This window comes from Lolium perenne, chromosome 4, assembly GCF_019359855.2.
Source record: "Lolium perenne isolate Kyuss_39 chromosome 4, Kyuss_2.0, whole genome shotgun sequence".
NCBI classification, from domain to species: domain Eukaryota; kingdom Viridiplantae; phylum Streptophyta; class Magnoliopsida; order Poales; family Poaceae; genus Lolium; species Lolium perenne.
The window spans coordinates 396327021-396353351 of NC_067247.2; the positions used below are offsets into that span (position 1 = coordinate 396327021).

General features: G+C 43.6%; 1 protein-coding gene across 2 annotated transcripts in view; it reads left to right on the plus strand.

The window, feature by feature from the left end:
- Nucleotides 1-26331, plus strand: part of LOC127348256 (polyubiquitin-like) — a 192636-nt gene that overhangs the window by 30385 nt on the left and 135920 nt on the right. Inside the window, exons 1-2 of one of the 2 annotated variants that reach the window (XM_071819572.1) lie at nucleotides 10482-10747; nucleotides 10946-11356. In XM_071819572.1, the coding sequence (XP_071675673.1) occupies nucleotides 10482-10747; nucleotides 10946-11356 (677 nt within the window). Of the gene's footprint in view, nucleotides 1-10481; nucleotides 11357-26331 lie in introns of those variants that run through there. The other variant, XM_071819571.1, reaches the window with a different exon arrangement.

Here is a 26331-nt window from a genome sequence, read left to right on the forward strand (position 1 = left end):
TCTTGTGTTCCCAACACACCTAATAGGTGCACTAGTTCGGCGAAGAGATAGTGAAATACAAGTGGTATGAATGAATATGAGCAGTAGTACGGCGCCAGAAAAGTGCTTGCTGGCGTGCAGTTGATGGTAGTAATATTGCAGGCAGTAAACATGCAGCAGAACAGTAAACAAGCAGCGATAGCAGTATTTAAGAACAAGGCCTAGGGATCATACTTTCACTAGTGGACACTCTCAACATTGATCACATAACAGAATAAATAAATAGATGCTAGACTCTACAGCCTCTTGTTGGATGATGAACACCACTAATTGTGTAGGATTACACGAACCCTCAATGCCGGAGTTAACAAGCTCCACAATATTCAATGTTCATATTTAAATAACCTTAGAGTGCATAACAGATCAACATAATCAAACCAAGTACTAACATAGCATGCACACTGTCACCTTCACAATACGAAAGGAGGAATAGATCACATCAATACTATCATAGCAATAGTTAACTTCATAATCTACAAGAGATCACAATCATAGCCTACGCCAAGTACTACACGATGCACACACTGTCACCATTACACCGTGCAGGAGAAATAAACTACTTTAATGACATCACTAGAGTAGCACACAGATATATTGTGATACAAAACACATTGCAATCATAAAGGGATATAAATAAGCACTTCACTATGTCATTCATAGCAGTGAATAAGTATTCTGTGAAATATAGCCTAAGAGACCCACACGGTGCACACACTGTCACCTTTACACACGTGGGACAAGGAGTCTCCGGAGATCACATAAGTAAAATCCACTTGACTAGCATAATGACATCTAGATTACAAGCATCATCATATGAATCTCAATCATGTAAGGCAGCTCATGAGATTATTGTATTGAAGCACATAGGAGAGAGATTAATCACATAGCTACCGGTACAGCCCCGAGCCTCGATGGAGAACTACTCCCTCCTCATGGGAGACAGCAGCGTTGATGAAGATGGCGGTGATGTCGATGGAGAAGCCTTCCGGGGGCACTTCCCCGTCCCGGCGGCGTGCCGGAACAGAGACTCATGTCCCCCAGATCTTGGCTTCGCGATGGCGGCGGCTCTGGAAGGTTTCTCGTACCGTGGCTTTTCCGTATCGAGGTTTTAGGTCAGGGACCTTTATATAGGCGAAGAGGCGGCGTCAGAAGGTCAACGAGGCGACGACACAGTAGGGCGGCGCGGCCCACACCCTGGCCGCGCCAGCCTGGTGTGTGGTGGGCCTGTGGCCCCCCTCTGGCGACTCTCAGGTGTTCTGGAATCTTCATGCAATCCTAAGACTCTGGGCGTTGATTTCGTCCGATTCCGAGAATATTTCCTTACTAGGATTTCTGAAACCAAAAACAGCAGAAACTTGACAAGCGGCCCTTCGGCATCTCGTCAATAGGTTAGTTCCGGAAAACGCATAAATATGACATAAAGTATGCATAAAACATGTAGATATCATCAATAATGTGGCATGGAACATAAGAAATTATCGATACGTCGGACACGTATCAGTAGGTTCAGGAAATAATTCCTGAGTAGATGAACTGGGCATCTCCTGAATTGATGAGCTAGACGTTTCTTTCATAGGAAAGATGTCCTCAAAGAAAGTCGCATCATTCGACTCCATAATTGTACCAACATGCATGTCGGATACCTCAGATATTACTATCAAAAATCCGTAGCCAATGCTATCAAATGCATATCCCAGAAGAACACAATCCACGGTTTTTGGTCCAAGCTTGCGCTTCTTGGGTATCGGCACATTTACTTTCGCCATACAACCCCAAGTTCGTAGGTAAGAGAGTTTCAACCTTTTCCTTTCCCATTCCTCAAAAGGAGTAATGGTTTTGTTCTTTGTGGGGACACGGTTTAGGACATGAAAAAATACGTATACATACTTAATTAAGTGCAGAAATTTCACTCACATATATACGACATATATACCTACAATATGATTCCCGAATGAGAGGTATCATATAGTACATATGAAATCTTGTATGATACCTTTGCAAAACTGTCGCCACTATGATGCAGCCACCTCTCTAGCACGATCTGCCGTATATGTAATGAACTCAGTGTTGTGGCACACAAAAGAAAGAAAAGAATAGGTTGTTATTATCACCAAGATGGATAAGCGCCATTAGGGCTCGTTTGGTTCTAGGGATACCTATCCTTTTCCCTAGATGTGAGTGCGAAGCCGACGGAAAATTTTGGCCCGGGAAAGCCCACGGGCTATTTGGCACTCCACACAAGGAGTTAGCCTGGGCCTTTCCAGCCTTTCCCGATGATATGTTTCCGCAGTCCCGTAGGTCGGGCAGAAAATCCCTTGATAGCCTCCTTTGATCAAAGGCAACATCACTATGGGCGACGAAGAAGCGAGTGAGTCCTCCTAGGCTTTGCCATCCTTGAAACTAAACGAAGCACAGCAGATGGGAGATCTCTCCTAGGAAAGCTGGGATCCCCTATGCCCATCAAAATCCCATGGGGTATTTGCTACCCTGGTAAACCGTAGCTGCCCGAGATCCCATCCTTCTCCTCGACGGCCGCTGCCGCCGCCGGCACTAGCGGTGGCGGCCAAGATTGGATATCGACAAAGAAGGGCAGGAAGGCGCGGCTGTCGATCCTTCTTCGCGCGGGAGGGTTGATGACATGGCTGCGCAGGTGGAGACCAGGGCTTGTGGCGGTGGCGCCGTCGAGTGCGGCGCAGGCAGCGCACGGCAGCGAGGCGGTGCAGAGGCAGAGGCGGCGCGCGCGGTCCTATGGTGGCTCGATTTCCCATCTTGGGTTTGATCCCGTTCATAGCTGCGTGTATCGTTCGGGCTAATCTCTGGGCTCGCCCTTGGAGGTCGGCCTTCTCCTTCTTCTCGCTGGTAACTGGCCGGTGGTGAGGGGACTGCTGGTTAAGATGTATAAAGGTTGCGGTCCTAGGATCCCTCTTGTGCGAAGATGAAAATTTTCCCGATGTCTGCAATTCTCGATCTATCCGGAGCGTGGGGGGGGGGGGGGGGGGGGGTTCCGGAAGGCTCCGTCGACGAATGTAACATCGCATATTCTGCCTGGAGTTTGCTGGATCAGGAGGTATTCAGTCGTACGCACCCATACTTTTTATTCCGGCCGTTTAGTTCTGGAGGGAGTGGCGCGAAGCTCTGTTCTGGAGGGAGTGGTGTGCATGGGAGAAGTAGTTGCCGATGCTACAATTGTATAAAAGTTTTGCCACATATGGTCTACGATTTTTCTACTTTAGTACAAAGTGTTTCCTACAAGATCTCCGACAATGTCTCCCGCGCGCGAAGCCTTTGGCGATGTCCCGTGCGGCTCTCCGGCGAGGTCTTTGGTGTATCTCCGGCGACCTCCATGTCCAACGGTGTTTTTTCGTTTTGTTTTTGCTCCAACCATTTTTGCATCAAAGAAGCAACAACGCAACCTTTTTGTTGTGATGAAAATGGACACATGCCAGCAGGGAAATCCTTGAGAGGACCCTCATCACTGTCCATTAAGCAAATAGACACGAATTGTTGTAGCTCTCTAGGGCTCGCGTGAATGTTTTTTTAGAAACATGGTACAAACATAGACGCTCACATACACGCGCACCCTACCTCTATGAGCACCTCCGAAAAACTGAGTCGACGGATCGAATCTTGAAATTGATGAAGTCACCACAGGCGTCTCGCTATAGACAAGAACATCGTCTTCCACTGAATGAATATTCCACCTTTATGAGACGCACATATGTCAAATATGGGGCTTAAATACTGGTGGGCTAGAAGTACAACCATCCTCCTAACCACCCAATCTCAGGTTGGTTCTCACGGCTTACATGACCGTGTGCGTCGCAGAATTGAGATATCCGAGAAAAGCAAGAGAACATGTATATATACTAAGTACGTACGTACATATGTACAGATCGCTGAGTACAAATTTCTTGTTAGCATTGTTTGGTCTACATGGAAGCTGAAAAGGTCCGATTGAACAAAAACGGAAGTAAATCTCAGGCTTCCGCCCTTATAGGATCGAACGATCGGTAGATCAAACACACCCGCCGCGCCGCCAGACGAACTCATCTATGGATCGTCAACCCGACGAGCTCCCGCCGCAGATCGTCGCCGCGTGGCAGAGCGACTGCAAGGACCGTCGCGCCAGGACTCGCCCCGTGAGGCGCCCCACGTTTTCTTTCCAAGTGCTTCCCTTCATCTATCTGTACTAGTAGCTAGCTACCTCCTCCGGTGACTGATGATCATATCGATCTGTTCGTATGCACAACTGACCGAAATTAGTCCATTAAACTGATGTTGTGTACAATTCTTGGCAATCATGTCCAGTGCCTGGCCAAACCTGTACCAGTTTCGTTAAATCCCATTGTTGGCACATGATGGGCCGGTGTTAGTGCCTGGCCAGAAATTCTTGGCAAAGCATGTCCATAATGACACGCGTGAGAAGTGGTGCAAGGTCGAATTCAGGTCACCATCTCTGATGAACTATCATTCGAATGTTTCATGTACGAGCGCATATGGGAATGCTCTGGTCCCATGTACTTAAGGTGAGCCTCCCATCGCCACACTTGTACCATTTGTGTTAGAATAATTTGGACTACAAAAAATTGTATTTTTTTAACGGCAAGTATAAGTTGAGAACCTGAGAGCAACTCCACCGGCGAGCCTAATAGCGTCCCGATAGCCATTTGGGGGCCGGTGTCAAAATTGGGCTCACATCGGCCGCATCCGATAAAGCGCGACGCAGTTTCGAGCCCAATAGAATCACCAACAACCCCGTGTCGGCCCCTACGTGAAGGGTGCGGATCAGTGGCGCTGGCAGCCTCGTCCACGTAGGAAAACATCCGCGTGGCCCTTCAGCCAACCACACGCGTGTGTTTCCCCCACCAGCGGGAAAACTGTATGAATAAATTTATGTGTTTGAAAACTGTTTGAACTATTGTTTGAAAATATTGTATATATGGTGTAAATAGGAAAAAAAAAAGGGACGCCGATATGGGGGAGGCCGGTGTGGGATGGCCATCCCTATAGTTCGGGACGACGTAGCGGCGTCCACCATACGCTCGTGTCGGCGCACCTACCTGCGCCTATTTGGGGGCTGCCGGTGGACATGCTCTGAGGTCCCTCTTGCTTGCAAGTCCTTGTACATTTATGGATGAAGGAGATCCGTCCAAAACATGTGTTGAAGTGGTGGACACTAGACGCAAGGGATATATTGCCAATGCACCTGAAGCACCACCAAAAGGACAGTGGTATGGTGATATTTTTGAACTGCATGCGCTCACAGCTTTACCTGAATGCGATGGAGATGGTTCCACTTGGGGACAGAAATGTGAGACCTACAAGGCTGAAATGGATATGATCAAAGAGGCCATGTCGAAGCTCGTGGCGGTGGAGGGCGATGGACTTGGTTTTGAAGAAAGAAAAATCGCAAAAGAAAGCCAGAACCATAGCGACAGTTGCGGAAACATGCCCGGGCACTGAAACAGGTCGTGCGACGACTACCATGACTCTAGATGCAGCGCTATTGGCGCCATCAAAAAACATGAGCGGTGGAAGGCTGACCAGTAGCAGGGGCATGACTCCATATGAATTGACTTTGAAGAGAACTCGCTTATGCACCATATGCAGGCAGCCCGTACGTAGGAGCACTACAGGTAGCGGGGTGGGCAGCTTTGAGGCCAGTGGCGGGTCATCCGAGACGTTTTGCGGGATGGACTCAGCTATGTTGAGTTGAGAAGCTCGATTCGAGCTTGGCAACTCGGCAGGGCCGAGAGAGCTTTTTAGTATGAGGTGGACAATGTTGAGTTGGCCTGACCCGACCTACCAAACAACGAGTTCACCCAACTTACCAAACACACCCTACATGCCCTTTGAGGCCACCAGGCACGACGAATCCACGATAAGAGGCGAAACAGTTCAAATTGTGGCTTTGCCCGGTACCATAAGAACACATGCATCCAAAATACAAAATATTAATAGAAACTGCAATTTCTTTATATGCAAACTTTGTTGTAAAATGGCATTTATTTGTGATAGGTCGGTGCAGGGTTATGTGAGAATGGATTAGGATCTTCCTAATCTTTGTACCAATTTATGCATTTCCCATATGATAATTAGTGTTGTGTGCATAAGGTTACACTGTACGAATATGACATTCAGATTCACTATGGAAAATGTGCGAAAACAATATCACCGAAAGTCGTCCCTTGAATTCGTCGCTTGGCGAATTGCTCCTTTCAGACCTCTGTCCTGAGTTGTTTGAACTTGATTGGCACTGGTGGAGTGCTAGCTCATGGTTTTTGAGATAAAAGGCACTAAGTGCCCCACTTTAAATTAATAAAGCCCTTAGGTTCGACAAGCAACGAGTTTACACATGCTGCTCCATACAGCTTCGCCAAAGAAAAACATGTTGCGACATACAGCTTCGCCAACTAAAGCCAAACTACTGGTGGAGTGCTAGCTCATGGTTTCCCTGAAAAAACATGGATAGCTATTAGTGAAGATGCATGCATGTAAACCAAAATGTTAAGATAACTGCATAAAATTAATCACATAAGATCATGGTAATCTGCACAATGAAAATTTGACAAGTCTAAGTGGATTATATTAATAATTCTGAACGGAAATTGTTTTTGGCTCATGAGCACTAGTGCTCTCTTCAATTTTTTAAATAAAAAATATATTTAGAAGATTCAAAAAAAATCTGAAAATAATTGTAGACTTTATCAATGATATATATCCTACAAGCATGCTGCCAAATAACTAGCAGAAATTATTTTTTATTTTGGGCTAAACAATAATGACAAAATATGATATTTTTTAGAGATTTGAAAATGGGCATACTAGATCTGAACTTTTGTCATTTTATGTAGCTCGGAATAAAAAGTATTTGAATTTGATAACATTGCCTATATCCAGATTTTTTTAAAAAAAATTAAACTCAAAAATGTGATTTCCAATTTATTTTTGTAAAACGAGATCAGTGGTGCCCATGTGCACCAAACTTCTTCCCATTCTCAACCCTCACATTGATGTGCTGCAATAAGCCGAAATTAATTATACATAATGGAAGAATATACTGGCCTTTCATTTGACTAACTTGAACTATAGATTAAAATAGCTGTACCGACCTAATCAGACTGTTAAATGACATTGCTAAACACCTCACATTCGGCGATGTGTGGCTACACCTTGCATGAACTGAGCTATATATGCTAACGAGCAATATTGCCCGGAGCAGCAAGATCTGAGCTAGCTCCTGTGGTGTGCTGTAGCGGGGATCCATATACCACGCTGCTGGGACGACTCGACATCAACGCTTAGAGCATCACCACCGACGGCCCCGATAGCTTTTTTGGGATCGGGGGCGAAAATGGACTCGCACCGGCGCGTCCCAAACGGCGCCGGCGATTTTTGGAGCCCAATAGAAGTGCCGGCAACCCCGTGCCGGCCCCGGCGCAAATCGGGCGCGCCGGCGCCTCGCGAGGCTTAAAATTTTAGGCGTGAGAGCCGCTTGTCAGTCACACAACAACAAAATATACATCTTCTCCCTCAAAACCCCGTCCCCTCCGCCGCTCATTTCTCCCGCCAGCCGCTCAATCTCCCATCCAGCCTCCAACCCGAAAAACCCTCGCCACCGCGCCATGCCACCGAAGAGAAGGGCTCCGATGAAGGCAGCGAAGGCGCCGACGAAGGCACCGCCGAAGATGCGCAGCGCCGCGCTGAAGGAGAAGCCGGCGACCATGTCGCAGGAGGACTGGGGAGATGGAACGCCGCGCCTTCGTCACGGCGGACCGCAAGAGGCGCCGCATCGCCGCCCTCGACGCAGCGAAAGCGGTGGCCTTTGCGGAAGCATGCCTGAGCTTGGGCGGCGGCCTGAACAGCATCTCGAGCTCCCCGTCATCACCGGGTTACTACGCGGGGTGCACCGCGGACGCGCCGTCGATCTCGCAGATGCGACTGTCGCAGATGGACGGCCGCGCCCACTACTCCCCTGAGTTCGGGGACAGCGACATGACCGTCGATAACAATGCCCCGTTCTCGCCGGATTCAAAGGCTCGGGGCAGCGGCGCCTTCCGCTTCCCCGACCTGAACGATTCGCCTCACCTGCGCCGCGGCCACATGACGGACGTCACCGGCCTTCCCCGCGACCTCTTACCCGACGACGGCAGGCGCACCCAGCAGGTGTTCGGCAGTGGGTCCGGCGTGTCCATGGGCCAGGATGAGGTGCGTTTCTTTTCTTTCTATGTGTTGTGTGCATCGTAGACACCGGTGGCGACTCAAAGTTTGTAACTTTATGCGTAGATTGCCGGCGAGGAGGAGATCCTGAACAACATCATACGCGGCCATGCCTACGAACCCCCGGTCGACGACTACGAAGAAGAGGCCGAGGACGACAAAGGTGAGGAGGAAGTCCAGGAGGAGCTGATCGACGCCGAGACCGGCGCGAGCGTGAGGAGGACGCGCAGGCGTTCCGCCGGCACTCGTGGTCCAAGGTGGAGGTCCTTGGAGGATGAATGCCTTATCGAGGAGTGGAAGCAAGTGAGCTTTTGCCCCATCACTGGTGCAAACCAAACCGGGGGCAAGTATTACAAGCGCATCCTCGATTGTTTCAATGAGAAGAAGAACTATGGTGATTACGCCACCATAGAGATGAACCGGAATGAGGGCGCCCTCTCTCACCGTTGGAACTTGATCAAGGGGTCGTGTAGCAAGTTCCACAGCTACTATGAGAATATCAAGGCACGGAAGGAGAGCGGCACGACGATGGTGGATTGGGTATGATCTACGCCTATCTTATTTGCATATGAATTGATGATCAATGTTGTTGCATATGAATTGATGATCAATGTTGTTGCATATGAATTCATGATCTTCAATGTTTTTCATTGTTTTGCATCATATATTGTTAGATGCTCAAAGCCCTCGAAATGAACAAGAACCAACACGAGGACAAAGACTTTTTTGAAGGTTGCAAGAAATGGGATGACCTCCTCCACACTCTTGAAGGACGAGGAAGATGGGCCGGTCGATCCAGCCGGCGCCTCCACCGGGCACCCCATTGGCAACAAGAAGGCGAAGGCCGACAGGAATGCGGCGCCGGTATTGGCAGCCATGGACGCCTCCATCGAGAAGATGATCACCTCATTCTCGGTGGAGAACAAGGAAGCTACCGATAGAGCCGCCGTCGTGTGGAAGGCCATCCTCGACAAGCAAGACGTCAAGATCGAGTTGGAGAGGGAAAGGGTAGAGGCGGCGAAGATGGAAGCTCACGCCGCTGCCATGAAGGCCAACAACGAAGCGATGCAGCTATCGTCGGCCAAAATGTCTCAAGAATCAAAAATCTTGATGGCCGACTTGGAGAAGATGGACCCCTTGGCGCGGGCGTGGCACGAGATGTACCGCGAGCGCATCGGCCAAGAGGTGATGGTGGCACGAGCTGCGTCAACGTCTACCCCGGCATCGTCCGCGTTCATGTCTCCCCCGGCACTGTCCGCGTTCATGTCTACCCCGGCACCGTCCGCGTTCATGTCTCCCCCGGCACCATCGACGTTCATGCCTCCCCCGGCGACCGTGGATCCTGTTGCAGCAACGGAGCTGCCGCCGGCCACCGATGAGGAAGCCATCGAGGTTGCGCCGCCCGTGACCTCCTTCGTATGATCATGTGATCATCTGGCTTGGAAAGCCCTTTTTTTTTGCACCGGAAACGGCGGGCGATCTGGTGGCCGTGTGTTGGCCCAAACTTCTTATTCCAAAACCTATTCATATTTGGTGGCCGTGTGTTGGCCCAAACTTTATATTCGTAGACTTATTCGAATTTCTATGGTTGTGTTTGAGATTTCAAATTCAAATTATCTACCGGGGCCGCCTGTTTGGGGGCGCCGGTGTGGGAACAGCTCCCCCAAATGGAGGATGTTGTGCCGGCATCCTCCAAGCGGAGGTGCCGACGTCCCCGCCGGCGCCTATTTACGACGCACTGGTGGAGATGCTCTTATTGGGGAACAGCTTGATGATCTGAATGTCTGATGAACCGGTTACTAATTCAGTCCTCAGCGTGTGGGATGTTAGAGCCGTCACTCTGCAATAAATGTTCTGGCCTGTCGTTGGGTCCATATCGGCTTGCTTTGGTACAATGCATACGAGTGGGGTGGTTGCCTTGTCTTGCTGCTGTATTACCTCAGAAGATTACAATTGCTTTATACAACAAGGCATTTGACGTCAGCGAGAGAAACGGAAGGCTTGATGCGGGCAGGATAAGCGGACCACCACAGCTCGGGCTGACTTCCGAGTTTTCGCAAGAATTACCCCCTTATAACTTCTTAATTTGTCAAGACTGGTGTGTAAATCTACGATATTGGTTCTTGTATCTGCTGGAGTTGCTGATATATCCTTTTTTTTTTCGTTTGCCATGCAAGCTCCTTTTTCATAACAAACTCTTATATGTTCGTTGCTCGTTTCAGATGGAGATCTTTGTCAAGACACTCACGGGCAAGACCATCACCCTTGAAGTTGAGAGCTCCGATACCATCAAGACTGTCAAGGCTAAGATTCATGCCAATTGGAGATTCCCTCTAGACCAGCAAGACCTCACATTTGCTGGCAAGCAGCTCGAGGATGGACGCACCCTGGCTGACTACGATATCCAAAAGGAGAGTACCCTTCATCTTGCACCCCGTTCCGGCATAGAGATGTCAATTTTTGTGGAGACGCTCGATGGCAAAGAGATGCACCTCAGGGTCAATCCATCAGATACCATCCATGCTGTCAAGGCACGGATTCAGGATCGCAATCGCCTTATACTGGACGGGGAGCAACTGGAGGACGACAGTACATTGGCTGATTATAGCATCCAGGAGCATTCCACTCTTAAGCTTCGTCCCGGCCTCCGAAAGAAGATGAAAATATTCATCAAGGCACTGAATAGTCCTTTCTTTGTATATGGCTCGAATACTATCAACAACGTGAAGGCCATGATCAAAGATTTGTATGGCATTGATCCAGACAAGCAGCGCCTCATGTTTAACGACAAGGAGCTGGAGGGTGGTCGCACTTTTGCCTATTATGACATTCGGAATGGATCCACTCTTGACCTTGTCCTCTGCGAGCGATCTGGATTGATGGAAATCTACATCAAGGGTTGGATTGGACAGACCATTGTGCTTAAGGTTGCGAGCTCGGATACCGTCCGCAGTCTCAAGGAGAAGATTGAACAGGCAGAGGGCATTCCCCTTGCAGACCAGCGCGTCATCTTTGCTGGGAAGCAGCTCGAGGATGGCAGACTGGCGGACTACAATGTCAGTAAAGAGTCAACCCTTCATCTTCTTTTCCGCGTTCGGTCTTAATTGTGTGAAATGTCCGACAAATCATCACTAGAGTGAACATATCAGTATTCTGTACCCACTACTCGTCATATTATTGAGTTTATTTTCAGTATGCGTAAGTAACTGCTTCTTGCTATGCATCCGCATACGAATGATGGGCTCATTGGACGGAGTGGAGCAAGCGTTTTGGACAAAAAAACATTTGAAGAATACACATGTGTTTATTAACTTGTGAGTTTAATCAATATTTATTTTCCAACCACGGTGCGATGAAGCTAATATTCAAACCTGTGCATGATCATATTCATCTGTAGCTTTTTTTGTGTCCACCATTTCCGCTCCTGGATTGTTCGCTCTCCTTCCCCATGGTGCTCTGGAAGTCATATCAGTTCCAGCAATTGCCATGTCCATTCATGAAAGAAAAAAAATCATGTTTGTCACTAAACGCAATGGCCAAATATACTCCAGGTCGCTCTAAACCCAGAGCCCGAAACAAAATCAAATGCAGTGCATATGTGTATAGGTTAGGCATACTTAAATTCTCGCACACTATGCATCCGAATTTCTGCGATGAACAAGTGTGATTGTCCAGTACAATATGGACAAAATTTCTGCAAAAACAACTATTTGAGTACAAATTTTGCTAAACAATAAAATAAAATATAACTCATCGACCTCGTCATACATAAAGATTCACACACAAAACTACAATGATCCAGGAGCGAAAATGAATTCACACAACCGTTTCTACTTGTTACAATGAAGTAATAACTAAGCATGCTCTAGAGCAGTGGCGGACATAGGATTTTACCAGTGGGTATGCCACACCAAAAAAAATATTCTCTTTTATAAAATATATATTTTAAAGTCTAAATAATTTTAAAACTTGCAATTTTTTTTGACACAAATACAGTAGGGAAAGGCTCCCTACTGTGTCATTTTCTATTAATATAAATGGAATATTTACAATGGGTTTACAAAGGTGAGAAAAACTTATTACAGACTCATAGAGTATCTAACCAAGATTGCATTCCTTCTCTAAGACTAGGCTTAGCTCTATGCATTGTCAGGGTAAAAGTGGCTTTAAACCTAGTCAAACATGTTTGGACAAAAGGATAGTTAGCATTGAAGATAGCATCATTTCTTTGATCCCAAATGCTCCAACATCCTGCAATCATTATTTCCATCAGAAAATCCAGGGAAAATCTTTGCTGCGCTTCCTCAATCATTTGATATAGAGTCATATCCACATTCCACTCCAATCCAAGTGCCCACCAAAAGCTTTGACTGAATGTGCATTCAAAGAATAGATGCATAATTGTTTCTTCTGGACAGGTTTCACAGAGTATACAATCAGAAAATTCCACATAAATTTTTTTGTGCTTCATCATATCCTTAGTATTCAGTCTGCCATTTAGTAACAGCCAAAAGAAAAATTTATGTCTCGGAATACTGCAGGATTTCCAACACTTGGGTACATCATGATTTCCCATTAGTTCTCTGTACACTTTTTTTGTGGAAAACGAGTTTCCCCAATTGAAAGACCAAATATCATGATCCCCTGTGATTTCCATGTTCAAAATTTCCTGTTCCAAGTTATGGAGTTCTTCATGTGCAATAGTACTGAGGGGCAACTGGAACATATCATATATATTTTCATTAGATATTTCCATAGCCTTATCAAAGATGATATTCTGATTTTTGGCAAATGAGTGTAAGTGAGGATATTCATCCTGTCTGATGGAATTATCCCAATTATCTTTCCAAAGTACCACTGATTTTCCATTTTGAATGTCCACTGATGTCAATTCTTTATATTTGTCCTGCAATGACAAGCAATCTCTCCACCAAAATGATGTCTTTGGTTTAATAGTCTGTGGAGTGCCTCTATTATTATAGTAAGCTTGCCATATCAGATTAACCCATGGAATATCATCATGATTATAGAATTTGTGTAAATTCTTCATAAGTAAAGCTTAATTTTGCACCCTGAGATTCAAAATTCCTAAGCCCCCCCTGATCTTTTGGCCTGCACATCATTTCCCAACTTGCTAGACATTTTCCTTGAACCTATTTTCCCTATCAGACCACAGAAACTGTCTTCCACTTTTTTCAAAGTGTACAAAAATGGTAATTGGTACTTTGAAAGAGCACATAGCAAACATTGGTAATGATTGTATCACTGAATTTAATAATGTGAGCTTGCCAGTATAAGACATCAGATGGTATATAATGTCTTTCAAAATTTTGACAAAAAAACAAGTTTAGTACATTATGACAATAGACTGTTTGAAACATTTAACAAAACTCAAATTCGTGGGATACCGCGGCCGGCCAAAGACGAACTTGATGGCTTGCGGCTGTCGGCGATGTCCTTATTGGCGAAGGAGGGAGAAGGCCGGCCTGGTGATAGCGGCGAGGGCCAGCACTAGCTGCATGCGAACGTAAACACCGGCGTTTGTGATCTGGGTTTTGAATCGCTAGACTAGGATCTCTTTATATGAACTTTTAGGTGATTTCCACAGAAATAAACCACACGAACAAAACAAACAGCCTAGGTGCACAGTAGGTTTTTGCCAAAGTCAATTCTTCTCCCACATATTAGAAAAAACACCTATTGAAGGTGCTTCCCGAGCTTCTCCACTTAAACCGAAAAGGCATACACCTTTACCCATTTTGTTGCACATATTTACTGGCAAATTGCCACCGATGGGCAGACCCGCACCTGCCCACGCTCGCATAGGGAGAAAGAACAAATGGAAAAAACGCTTGTCTTTTCTCCGCACGCGAACAGAGCGAGTTCCTCACGGCCATGCGTTCCGCCGGAGCTCAGCCACCACCCATCTCCTCTGCCGCCCCTCTCCTCCCACACCGTTCTACTCCGCCGCTGTAGCATGCCGGTCCCGTTTCGCCTCCCATCGTCTCCGCTCATCACCTGCAGATCGACCGCGCAGTCCGAGTTTGTCCCCGGCTGCCACCGGTGCTCATCCCCGACCGCTGCAGAAGCTTGTTCACGACCTTCCGCGAGCTTGTCGACGATCTTTCGGGAGCTCGTCCACGACCGTCTCCCGCTACTCCCACGTGGCGTGCTGTCAGTTCTTGGTACTTCGGTATTGCTCGTCCCCAATTAGTGCATGATTGTATTGCTGTATGCCTTTATCGATTCTTGGATGGATCCTTGTATTTCTGGGTCGGTGGCACGTACTGCTGGATGCTTGATTGTGCTTGCTGCCGGAGCTAATTAATTTTTTATGTATTGGATGGTGACGCTTCCTGTGAGGTTGCTTGCTGCTAATACATAGTATTTCATATGGCAATTGAAAACAAAATTTTCAGTTCGGATATATATTTCAGTCTAAATTTGTTTGTGCTAGGATAAGACATGTTTATGTATTTCGAACAAATCTATATTTATGATAGATATGTATTTTTGTAAATCAACATTCAAATATGTATTTTAATCTAAATTCGTTATTTATACATGTAAATTAGCAATAATACAAGTTCTCCTATCTCTTAGGGTATTTACGATAATTTGTTAGTTCATAGCTAAATTGCCAAAAACTAACACTCTGAACAACAGCTTTTTCTCCACCGCAGTTTTTCCTGCACATCAACCAGCCATAACCAGCCCAAACAAAAAGGCGATCGGATCGATAGAGTAGCAGTAGGGCACAGTCGCAGGGAGAAGATGGAGCCTATTAGGCTGGTCACGGTGTCGCGCACGGGCAGGTCGCACGGTTTACAAATTGCAATCAATCACCGATTAGTTTTAGCTAGGTATAGTACGTGGTTACATACACAGGCGTGTAGACTAAGCTAAGCAGTTTTACATCGATGAGTCAGCGTTCTCCACTAGTACATGGTACCGTGGTAGCACGGTACCGTGGTAGCACGGCCGGACCAGGGTATTGCCACGGCCCACCTGGCATAGCTGCTAGGTCCGCCACTGCTCTAGAGCGATACAAACCTCCCCTAATGTGCGTAGAAATGAACATAGTAGTTTATTTTCCTAATATCTTAGTACCTCCCAAAAGCTTACAGCTTAAGTCTGAGAATACTATACAATACTCATTCCAGTGATGGAATTTCCTTTGCTATCACATTTTTTTTCGATAAAGCCTTGGCTATCACATGACCTCAGGACAACACAACATCACAATTAAAATATAAACTCTTGCTAGAAAGATGTGTAGCGGTGATCTCTTTTCCATGTAACATCAGCTCGTGATAACGCCTAATGACAAATTCGGGTCAATTCTTATATGTCATCGGCAATATTGAGATGCGTTGCCGCGCCTTCCATTATGCCGATATAATAATAGGATAATTGAAATGTAAATTAAATACAAACTAAGTTGCTTCAAAACGAACTTCGTGATTAAAAAAAAGAGCAAACATGTTTGAAAATGACCAACAAAGGGTCACCGCTGGAATTCTTGAGAATGTAACTCCGCTCGAAAATTACTTGGCCGGTAAATGACTGTTAATAGTGTGCCCACAAAGGTAGTCTACTGTTCAGAAATTAAGTTATCAAAATAGACAACTTGGACATGCTAGAATACACTTTGTTTTAGATATGTAGAATATGTATGCCAAGAGTTTATATAGGTTTTTTTGTGAGAGCTGCTGAAGTATATATGGAGCTCCATAGATGATTTTTTTTTTGTTTCTATTCTTCCTTTAATGTTACATTTTTGGGTCAATTAACCAGGTAATTTCATCTTCCTTGAAACCACGTGGTTGCAAACCACCTGTGCGAAGGCAATTCTTCTTCGAGGGAATCATGAGGGTGCATATATCAATGCTTTGATTGGGTTCCGAATAGAGTGCATCGAAAGTATGCTAATATGAACACTATCTAATTGGGTGCCTTAACTTCTATTCTTGCTTAGAAAAATAGATCCTTTTCGTTCTATTAATTTTCTTTTTCTGATTTAAGCTTGTTACCTAATTTGGAGGAAGCGGCGATGTTTTTCTCATTACCTAATGTGAAGAACATATCGAACCTTTCAAAACGATTAAACTGAGTGCTTCCGCTTCTACCTTTGCTTCGAAAAAGAATATTCTTACCGTGTTCCTTTTCTTTTTGCTATTTAAGGTTCTTACTCCCTCCGTTCCTTTCTATGGTTCCTATAGATTTTTGGCATATGTTTTAGAATATAAGGCTATAGCTTAGCTTTTTTCAATTACCCCCTCGACCGGTCAACTCCCACACGACATGTATGAAAAAAATCCATATAAAATAGGAAACAATTAATTGAGATTCCTAATGCATGATCGCAATGATTGCTTAGATTTAGGAAGCAATGTTTTTCTTTCCTTAATTAAACCTAGCTGCACATATATGGAGAGTCCACCAGAGAGATTTGTGGGATTTATTACAGTAAGTTAGGAAGTTATCGATTTCTTAATTTTACTCCAATCTCAAATCGTTCAGCCAGGGGGGTCTTGTGTAAAACATACTCTTGCGCTAATTTCCGTGCCAAAGAACTATAGACACTATAAAATGGAACGGAAGGAGTACGAAATTTGAATATTGCGGTGATATTTTTCTAGCTAACATAATAATTGCTTGCTAATACCAACATAGCCCAAAACCTGTTCAAAAATATTTAATCGAGTGTGTCCACTTCTACTCTTGCTTAGAAAAATTCAATCTTTCCTGATCATTTTTATTTCTAGTTTTTGCTTGTTACAAAAATTTGGAGGCTGCATTACTATTTTCTCCTTAGCCCAAGAAGTAACTTACTAACGCCAAGAAAAACTCGAATCATTCAAAACAACTGAACTAAGCTCTTCCACTTCTCCTTGCTTAGAAGAATATCATTATTGTTGTGTTCCATTTCTGTTTCTGCTTTAAGTTAATTATTTACAAATTTTGAGCCTGAGGTGATGTTTCTTCCGTTAACCTACGAAGTGTTAGTACCTAATATGAAGAGAAACTCAAAGCATTCAAAACTATTGAACTGAGCAACTCCCACTTCTATTCTTGCTTGCAATAAATTATATTATTAGGTCAGCTCTTTTTTTTTTCATTTCACTAGTGGAAAACAGGCCTAATGTCGCGGGTCGTATGACCCTTTTGTCGCGGGCGGCCAGCCGCGACAAGGGAGGCGCGACAAAAGGTCACCCTTTTGTCGCGGGTCGACCCGCGACATAAGGTCCACCACGTGGCAGCCGCGGGGCGCGCAGGGCACAGGCCCTTTTGTCGCGGGCGGTATTATCACCCGCGACAAAAGGACCTCTACGTGGCGCGCGCACAACCCTGCTGCTTTAGGGTTTGAGGGGTGCAGCACCCCCCCCCCCGCCACCGACCCCCTTTTATTTCATTTTTTCATTCGAAAATAAAAGTTGCATATATTTGTACGCTATTAGAAGTTGTACACGTTCATTCATTATATATATATATATATATATATATAGATCGATCAAAAAAATATTGGAAGCAAAAGTCGATTCCCCTTAAATATTCTTCCCTTACATATATATATATATATACATGGAGCTCACGATCGACATACAAGCGGTACTAACGACCATCTATTTGTAGATAGAGCATCTACTTGAACTAAACAAGCCTTTGTTGTTTAATACTTCTCTAACCAAAAGTCCCGCCAGTTCCTCGGCGATTCCTAGTAGGTGTTCCTTTGGTTGGAGTATGTCCCGCATGTAGTCGACCTATATACGAAAATGAGATGAGTATGACTATATCAATCTTGATAACGAAATATTGATGATAATAAACGAAGTTGTGAATGTTATTGCTTACGTCAAATTTATTTGTGTTCTGCTTCTCAGTGGTTAACATGCGAATGGACTCGCAAACGTAGTATCCACATAGATTCGTCCCTTGTGGCTGCTGGGGGCACGGTACAGGAGTAAATGTTAGCTTCTTTGCCCAGGTAATCTCCTTATGATGATTCTTCAAAGCTTGCCAAGCCCTGCGAGGCAAAAGAATGATTGAATGAGTGGATAATTAATTGATATCTCGCGAAAGATAAAGCGCGGCGATGAAGGAAATTACACTTGGAGCAACTTCTGCAAGTCGTGGAACCCGTCCACGCCTCTACTCAGTGGGTCTCTTACTTCAACTATTCCCTTATCAGGTTGAATGTCTAGTAGAATCCAGTGAAAACTGCACATGTTATGCATATACGTCAGGAATTACACTTAACATCGAGTAAGAAAAATTGAATGTGCATAAAAGATCATTAAGACTCTCACTCGTAGTTGTAAGGAAACAATATTGAATCACAGAAATATTGCTCCCCCAAAAACCTTAGTAGGTTTCCCCCCGTTTCTTCGCGTTTATGTTTTACCGTTTCAACATGTATTTTATCTGGGTCAATAAACCCAACATTGATAATATTATTACTTTTGCATTCACTGATCTTCAGTCTGCATAAGAGAACACATAAGATATAATGAGTATATGCAACGAAAACGAACATGAACTGAATGAAAATGAACTTATATGTAGTTAACAACTTACAAGCAATAGCAACTCATGAGAGATTTGTCGAGGGCATCTTGATTGAATAACTGCCAGAGTTCATTCATCTCAATATGGATCTCCTCCTTTCGGTAGTAATATTCCCATGGTATACTCGCCACGATGTACCTTATGTTCTCCTTGCATGCATCAAGGTACCACTGATGCAAATTCCGCATATGTGTTGGCAGTTTATGCAGCTGCTCTTTGCTGACCAAGTCGGCCCCGTAGACAAATTTAGGAGCTATATCAGCAATGGGTAGTGCAGCATCTGCTGCAAGCAGCAATTCCTCCACGGAAACTTTACAGGTAGCCGCTAGGCTTGCAGCTTCTTCCATATCGTGACCACCATGTTCCTGGTACACCTTGGGAACATTAAACACTTTGAGTGCTGGGATCGATTGTTTGGGCTGATCTCCGAGGAGGGGAACTTCCTTTCTCTTTTTGCCTTTTGTCGTTTGCTTGGCCTTGAGGGGTGCACTTGTTGAACTTAACTTTTTCTCGGTTGCACTTCTAGCTGAGGATTTGCTCGCGCCAACAATGGCCTTCTCCTTAGCCTTTTCATCCTTCTTATTGTCAATTACCTTCGCAAGAGTGCGTGTATAGTCATCCTTCTTCTCGTGTAAGTCATACTGCGATGGTGTGTTCAGAAAACTAGTAGCATATTCTATTTGCTTCTCTGTGTATGGCTCTGGCGCTGGAGGTTTTGGCTTATGAAAAAAATCATAATTGTATTTCTTAACAATGGCATCTTTTTCCTCCTCAGTACGATCGTAAGGACGGGGGGGAGGAACCTTTGGTACTTTTGGGAGGGGCGACATCTTGCGGACAGGACTCTTGAAACGCTTCCGGCTGGGTGCATTCCGAGTCTTAGTGGGCGGAGGCGGCGGCGCTGGAGATGGAGATGGACTACGGATGACGTGGTCGACGTCGTACCCACGGGGTGATGGTGGCGACAGCTGGTGAGATTGACAACCTCACAGTTACGTTGGGGCAAAGTACTTTGGTTGTGTTGTGCAGGTTCCACGTTGGCACCAGAATCCCTGGTGTTGCGCCGCACTACACTCCGCCGCCATCAACCTTCAACGTGCTTCTTGACTCCTACTGGTTTGATAAACCTTGATTTCTTACTAAGGGAAACTTACTGCTGTACGCATCACACCTTCCACTTGGGGTTCCCAACGGTCGCGTGATGTACGCGTGTCAAGCTAAATTTCTGGCGCCGTTGCCGGGGAACGAAGAAAAGTTACACCACAGAGATTTCTAACTCCCACGTCAACTACACGCCAGCAATAAATTTCTGGCGCCGTTGCCGGGGAGATCAAGACACGCTGCAAGGGGAGTCTCCACTTCCAATCTCTTTACTTTGTTTTTTGTCTTGCTTTATTTTATTTACTATTTTGTTTGCTGCACTAAATCAAAACACAAAAAAATTAGTTGATAGCTTTACTTTATTTACTATCTTGTTTGCAATCTCCATATTAAAAACACACAAAAATTAGTTACTTGCATTTATTTTATCTAGTTTGCTTTATTTACTGTTGCTAAAATGGGTACTCCTGAAAATACTAAGTTGTGTGACTTCACAAACACAAATAATAATGATTTCTTATGCACACCTATTGCTCCACCTGCTACTACAGCAGAATTCTTTGAAATTGAACCTGCTTTACTAAATCTTGTTATGAGAGAGCAATTTTCTGGTGTTAGTTCTGATGATGCTGCTGCCCATCTTAATAATTTTGTTGAATTATGTGAAATGCAAAAGTATAAGGATGTAGATGGTGACATTATAAAATTAAAATTGTTTCCTTTCTCATTAAGTGGAAGAGCTAAAGATTGGTTGCTATCTCTGCCTAAGAATAGTATTGATTCATGGACTAAATGTAAGGATGCTTTCATTGGTAGATATTATCCTCCTGCTAAAATTATATCTTTGAGAAGTAGTATAATGAATTTTAAACAATTGGATAATGAGCATGTTGCCCAAGCATGGGAAAGAATGAAATCTTTGGTAAAAAATTGCCCAACCCATGGACTGACTACTTGGATGATCATCCAAACCTTTTATGCAGGATTGAATTTTTCCTCGCGGAACCTATTGGATTCAGCTGCTGGAGGTACTTTTATGTCCATCACTCTAGGCGACGCAACAAAGCTTCTTGATAATATGATGATTAATTACTCTGAATGGCACACGGAAAGAGCTCCACAAGGTAAGAAGGTAAATTCTGTCAAAGAAACCTCCTCCTTGAGTGATAAGATTGATGCTATTATGTCCATGCTTGTGAATGGTAGGACAAATGTTGATCCTAATAATGTTCCTTTATCTTCATTGGTTGTCCAAGAAGAACATGTTGATGTGAACTTCATTAAAAATAATAATTTCAACAACAATGCTTATCGGAACAATTCTAGTAACAACTATAGGCCATATCCTTATAATAATGGTAATGGTTATGGTAATTCTTATGGGAATTCTTACAAAAATAATAGGAATACACCCCCTGGACTTGAAGCCATGCTTAAAGAATTTATTAGTACACAAACTGCTTTTAACAAATCTGTTGAAGAAAAGCTTGGGAAAATTGATATACTTACTTCTAAAGTCGATAGTCTTGCTGCTGATGTTGATCTTTTGAAATCGAAAGTTATGCCTAATGAAAATAAAGATATTAAGTCATTTGCTACAGCAAACGCCATCCAAGTTAGAATTAATGAGAATATTAGACTGATGGCCGAACTGCGTGCTAGGTGGGAGAAAGAAGAAAATGCTAAAGATAATGTAGCTAAAGTTTGGACTATTACCACCACTAGTAATGCTAATGCTTCACATGTTGCTGCACCTCCTACTATTAATGGTAAAAGAATTGGTGTTGGCAATGTTTCTACTTCTAATGCAAAGCGTGAAAAACTGCCTGAAACTGCTAAAACTGCTGAAACTGCCTGTGATAAAACTGCTGAATTTTTTTCTAGTGTTGGGGATAATGATCCCATTGCTTTAGATAATAATGGTTTAGATTTTGATGATTGTCACATCTCTGAAGTTATAAAGTTCTTACAAAAACTTGCTAAAAGTCCTAATGCTAGTGCTATAAATTTGGCCTTTACAAAACATATTACAAATGCTCTCATAAAAGCTAGAGAAGAGAAATTAAACCGTGAATCTTCTATTTCTAGGAAGTTAGAGGATGGTTGGGAGCCCATCATTAAGATGAAGGTCAATGACTTTGATTGTAATGCTTTATGTGATCTTGGTGCAAGTATTTCCGTTATGCCTAGGAAAATCTATAATATGCTTGACTTGCCACCATTGAAAAATTGTTATTTGGATGTTAATCTTGCTGATAATTCTACAAAGAAACCTTTGGGGAGAGTTGATAATGTTCGCATTACAGTTAAAAATAACCTTGTCCCCGTTGATTTTGTTGTCTTGGATATTGAATGCAATGCATCTTGTCCCATTATATTGGGAAGACCTTTTCTTCGAACAGTTGGTGCTATTATTGATATGAAGGAAGGTAATATTAAATATCAATTTCCTCTCAAGAAAGGTATGGAACACTTCCCTAGAAAGAGAATGAAGTTACCTTTTGATTCTATCATTAGAAAAAATTATGATGTTGATGCTTCGTCTCTTGATGTTACTTGATTCACACTTTCTGCGCCTAGCTGAAAGGCGTTAAAGAAAAGCGCTTATGGGAGACAACCCATGATTTTACTTCTGCACTTTTGTTTTATATTTGAGTCTTGGAAGTTGTTACTACTGTAGCAACCTCTCCTTATCTTAATTTTGTTGCATTGTTGTGCCAAGTAAAGTCTTTGATAGTAAGGTTCATACTAGATTTGGATTACTGCGCAGAAACAGATTTCTTGCTGTCACGAATTTGGGTTGAGTTCTCTATAGGTAACTCAGAAAAATCTGCCAATTTACGTAAGTGATCCTCAGATATGTACGCAACATTTCATTCAATTTGAGCATTTTCATCTGAGCAAGTCTGGTGCCTCTTAAAAATTCGTCTCTACGGACTGTTCTATTTTTACAGATTCTGCCTATTATTTCACATTGCCTGTTTTGCTATGCTTGATGGATTTCTTTGTTCCATTAACTTTCAGTAGCTTTGTGCAATTTCCAGAAGTGTTAAGAATGATTATGTCACCTCTGAACATGTGAATTTTGATTATGCACTAACCCTCTAATGAGTTGTTTTGAGTTTGGTGTGGAGGAAGTTTTCAAGGATCAAGAGAGGAGGATGATACAATATGATCAAGGAGAGTGAAAGCTCTAAGCTTGGAGATGCCCCGGTGGTTCATCCCTGCATATTTCAAGAAGACTCAAGCATCTAAGCTTGGGGATGCCCAAGGCATCCCCTTCTTCATCGACAGCATTATCAGGTTCCTCTAGTGAAACTATATTTTTATTCCATCACATCTTATGCGCTTTACTTGGAGCGTCTGTATGTTTTTGTTTTGTTTTGTTTGAATAAAGTTGGATCATAGCATTCATTGTATGGGAGAGAGACACGCTCCGCTGTTGCATATGGACAAATATGTCCTTAGGCTTTACTCATAATGTTCATGGCGAAGGTTGAAACTGCTTCGTTAATCGTTATATGGTTGGAAACGGGAAATGCTACATGTGGTAATTGGTAAAATGTCTTGAATAATTTGATACTTGGCAATTGCTGTGCTCATAAGGATCATGTTTAAGCTCTTGCATCATATACTTTGCACCTATTAGTGAAAAAATACATAGAGCTTGCTAAAATTTGGTTTGCATGATTGGTCTCTCTAGAGTCTAGATATTTTCTGGTGAGGGTTTGAACAACAAGGAAGACAGTGTAGAGTCTTATAATGCTTACAATATGTTTTTTATGTGAGTTTTGCTGTACCGGTTCATACTGGTGTTTGCTTCAAATAACCTTGCTAGCCTAAGCCTTGTATTGAGAGGGATTACTTCTCGTGCATCCAAATCCTTGAGCCAAAAACTATGCCACTTGTGTCCACCATACCTACCTACTACATGGTATTTCTCCGCCATTCCAAAGTAAATTGCTTGAGTGCTACCTTTAAATTTCTATCCTTTGTCTTTGCAATATATAGCTCATGGGACAAATAGCCTAAAAACTATTGTGGTATTGAATATGTACTTATGTATCTTATTTCTTATTAAGTTGCTTGTTGTGCGATAACCATGTTCCTGGGGACACCATCAACTACCCTTTGTTGAATATCATGTGAGTTGCTATGCATGTTCGTCTTGTCTGAAGTAAGGGCGATTTACCATGAGTTGAATGGTTTGAGCATGCATATTGTTAGAGAAGAACATTGGGCCGCTAACTAAAGCCATGATCCATGGTGGAAGTTTCAGTTTTGGACAACAATCCTCAATCTCTTATGAGAATATTATCTGTTGTTGAATGCTTATGCATTAAAGAGGAGTCCATTATCTGTTGTCTATGTTGTCCCGGTATGGATGTCTAAGTTGAGAATAATCAAAAGCGAGAAATCCAATGCGAGATTTCTCCTTAGACCTTTGTACAGGCGGCATAGAGGTACCCCTTTGTGATACTTGGTTAAAACATATGTATTGCAGTGATAATCTAGGTAATCCGAGCTAATTAGGACAAGGTGCGGGCACTAGTGGTAATCTATGCATGAGGCTTGCAACTTGTAGGATATAATTTACATAATACATATGCTTTATTACTACCGTTGACAAAATTGTTTCTTGTTTTCAAAATAAAAGCTCTAGCACAAATATAGCAATCAATGTTTCCCTCTGCGAAGGGCCTTTCTTCTACTTTTATGTTGAGTCAGTTTACCCATTTCCTTCCACCTCAAGAAGTAAACACTTGTGTTAACTGTGCATTGATTTCTACATACTTGCATATTGCACTTATTATATTACTTTATGTTGACAATATCCATGAGGTATACATGTTACAAGTTGAAAGCAACCGCTGAAACTTAATCTTCCTTTGTGTTTCTTCAATGCCTTTACTTTGAATCTATTGCTTTATGAGTTAAATCTTATGCAAGACTTACTGATGATTGTCTTGAAAGTACTATTCATGAAAAGTCTTTGCTATATGATTCAGTTGTTTACTCATTGTCTTTACCATTGCTTTGAATCGCTGCATTCATTACATGTGCTTACAATAGTATTGATCAAGATTATGATGGCATGTCACTTCAGAAATTATCTTTGTTATCGTTTACCTACTCGGGACGAGTAGGAACTAAGCTTGGGGATGCTGATACATCTCCAACGTATCGATAATTTCTTATGTTCCATGCTTGTTTTATGACAATACCTACATGTTTTATATACACTTTATGTCATATTTCTGCATTTTCCGGCACTAACCTATTAACGAGATGCCGAAGAGCCAGTTGCTATTTTCTGCTGTTTTTGGTTTCATAAATCCTAGTAAGGAAATATTCTCGGAATTGGATGAAATCAACGCCCAGGATCTTATTTTTCCACGAAGCTTCCAGAAGTCCGGAGGAGATACGAAGTGGGGCGACGAGGCGATGCCACACTAGGGCGGCGTGGCCCAGGCCTTGGCCATGCGGCCCTGGCGTGTGGGCCCCTCGCGTCGCCCCTAAACCTACCGATAATAACTCCAGTACCGAGAGCCACGATACGGAAAACCTTCCAGAGACGCCGCCGCCGCCAATCCCATCTCGGGGTATTCAGGAGATCGCCTCCGGCACCCTGCCGGAGAGGGGAATCATCTCCCGGAGGACTCTTCACCGCCATGGTCGCCTCCGGAGTGATGAGTGAGTAGTTCACCCCTGGACTATGGGTCCGTAGCAGTAGCTAGATGGTCGTCTTCTCCTAATTGTGCTATCATTGTTGGATCTTGTGAGCTGCCTAACATGATCAAGATCATCTATCTGTAATGCTACATGTTGCGTTTGTTGGGATCCGATGAATAGTGAATGCTATGTTATGTTGATTATCAATCTATCATCTATGTGTTGTTTATGATCTTGCATGCTCTCCGTTGCTAGTAGAGGCTCTGGCCAAGTTGATACTTGTAACTCCAAGAGGGAGTATTTATGCTCGATAGTGGGTTCATGTCTCCATTAAATCTGGGGGAGTGATAGCAACCCCTAAGGTTGTGGATGTGCTGTTGCCACTAGGGATAAAACATCAAAGCTATGTCTAAGGATGTATTTGTTGATTACATTACGCACCATACTTAATGCAATTGTCTGTTGTTTGCAACTTAATACTGGAGGGGGGTCGGATGATAACCTGAAGGTGGACTTTTTAGGCATAGATGCATGCTGGATAGCGGTCTATGTACTTTGTCGTAATGCCCAGTTGAATTTCACACTACTCATCATAACATGTATGTGCATGGTCATGCTCTCTTTATTTGTCAATTGCCCAACTGTAATTTGTTCACCCAACATGCTATTTCTTATGGGAGAGACACCACTAGTGAACTGTGGACCCCGGTCCATTCTTTTACATCGAAT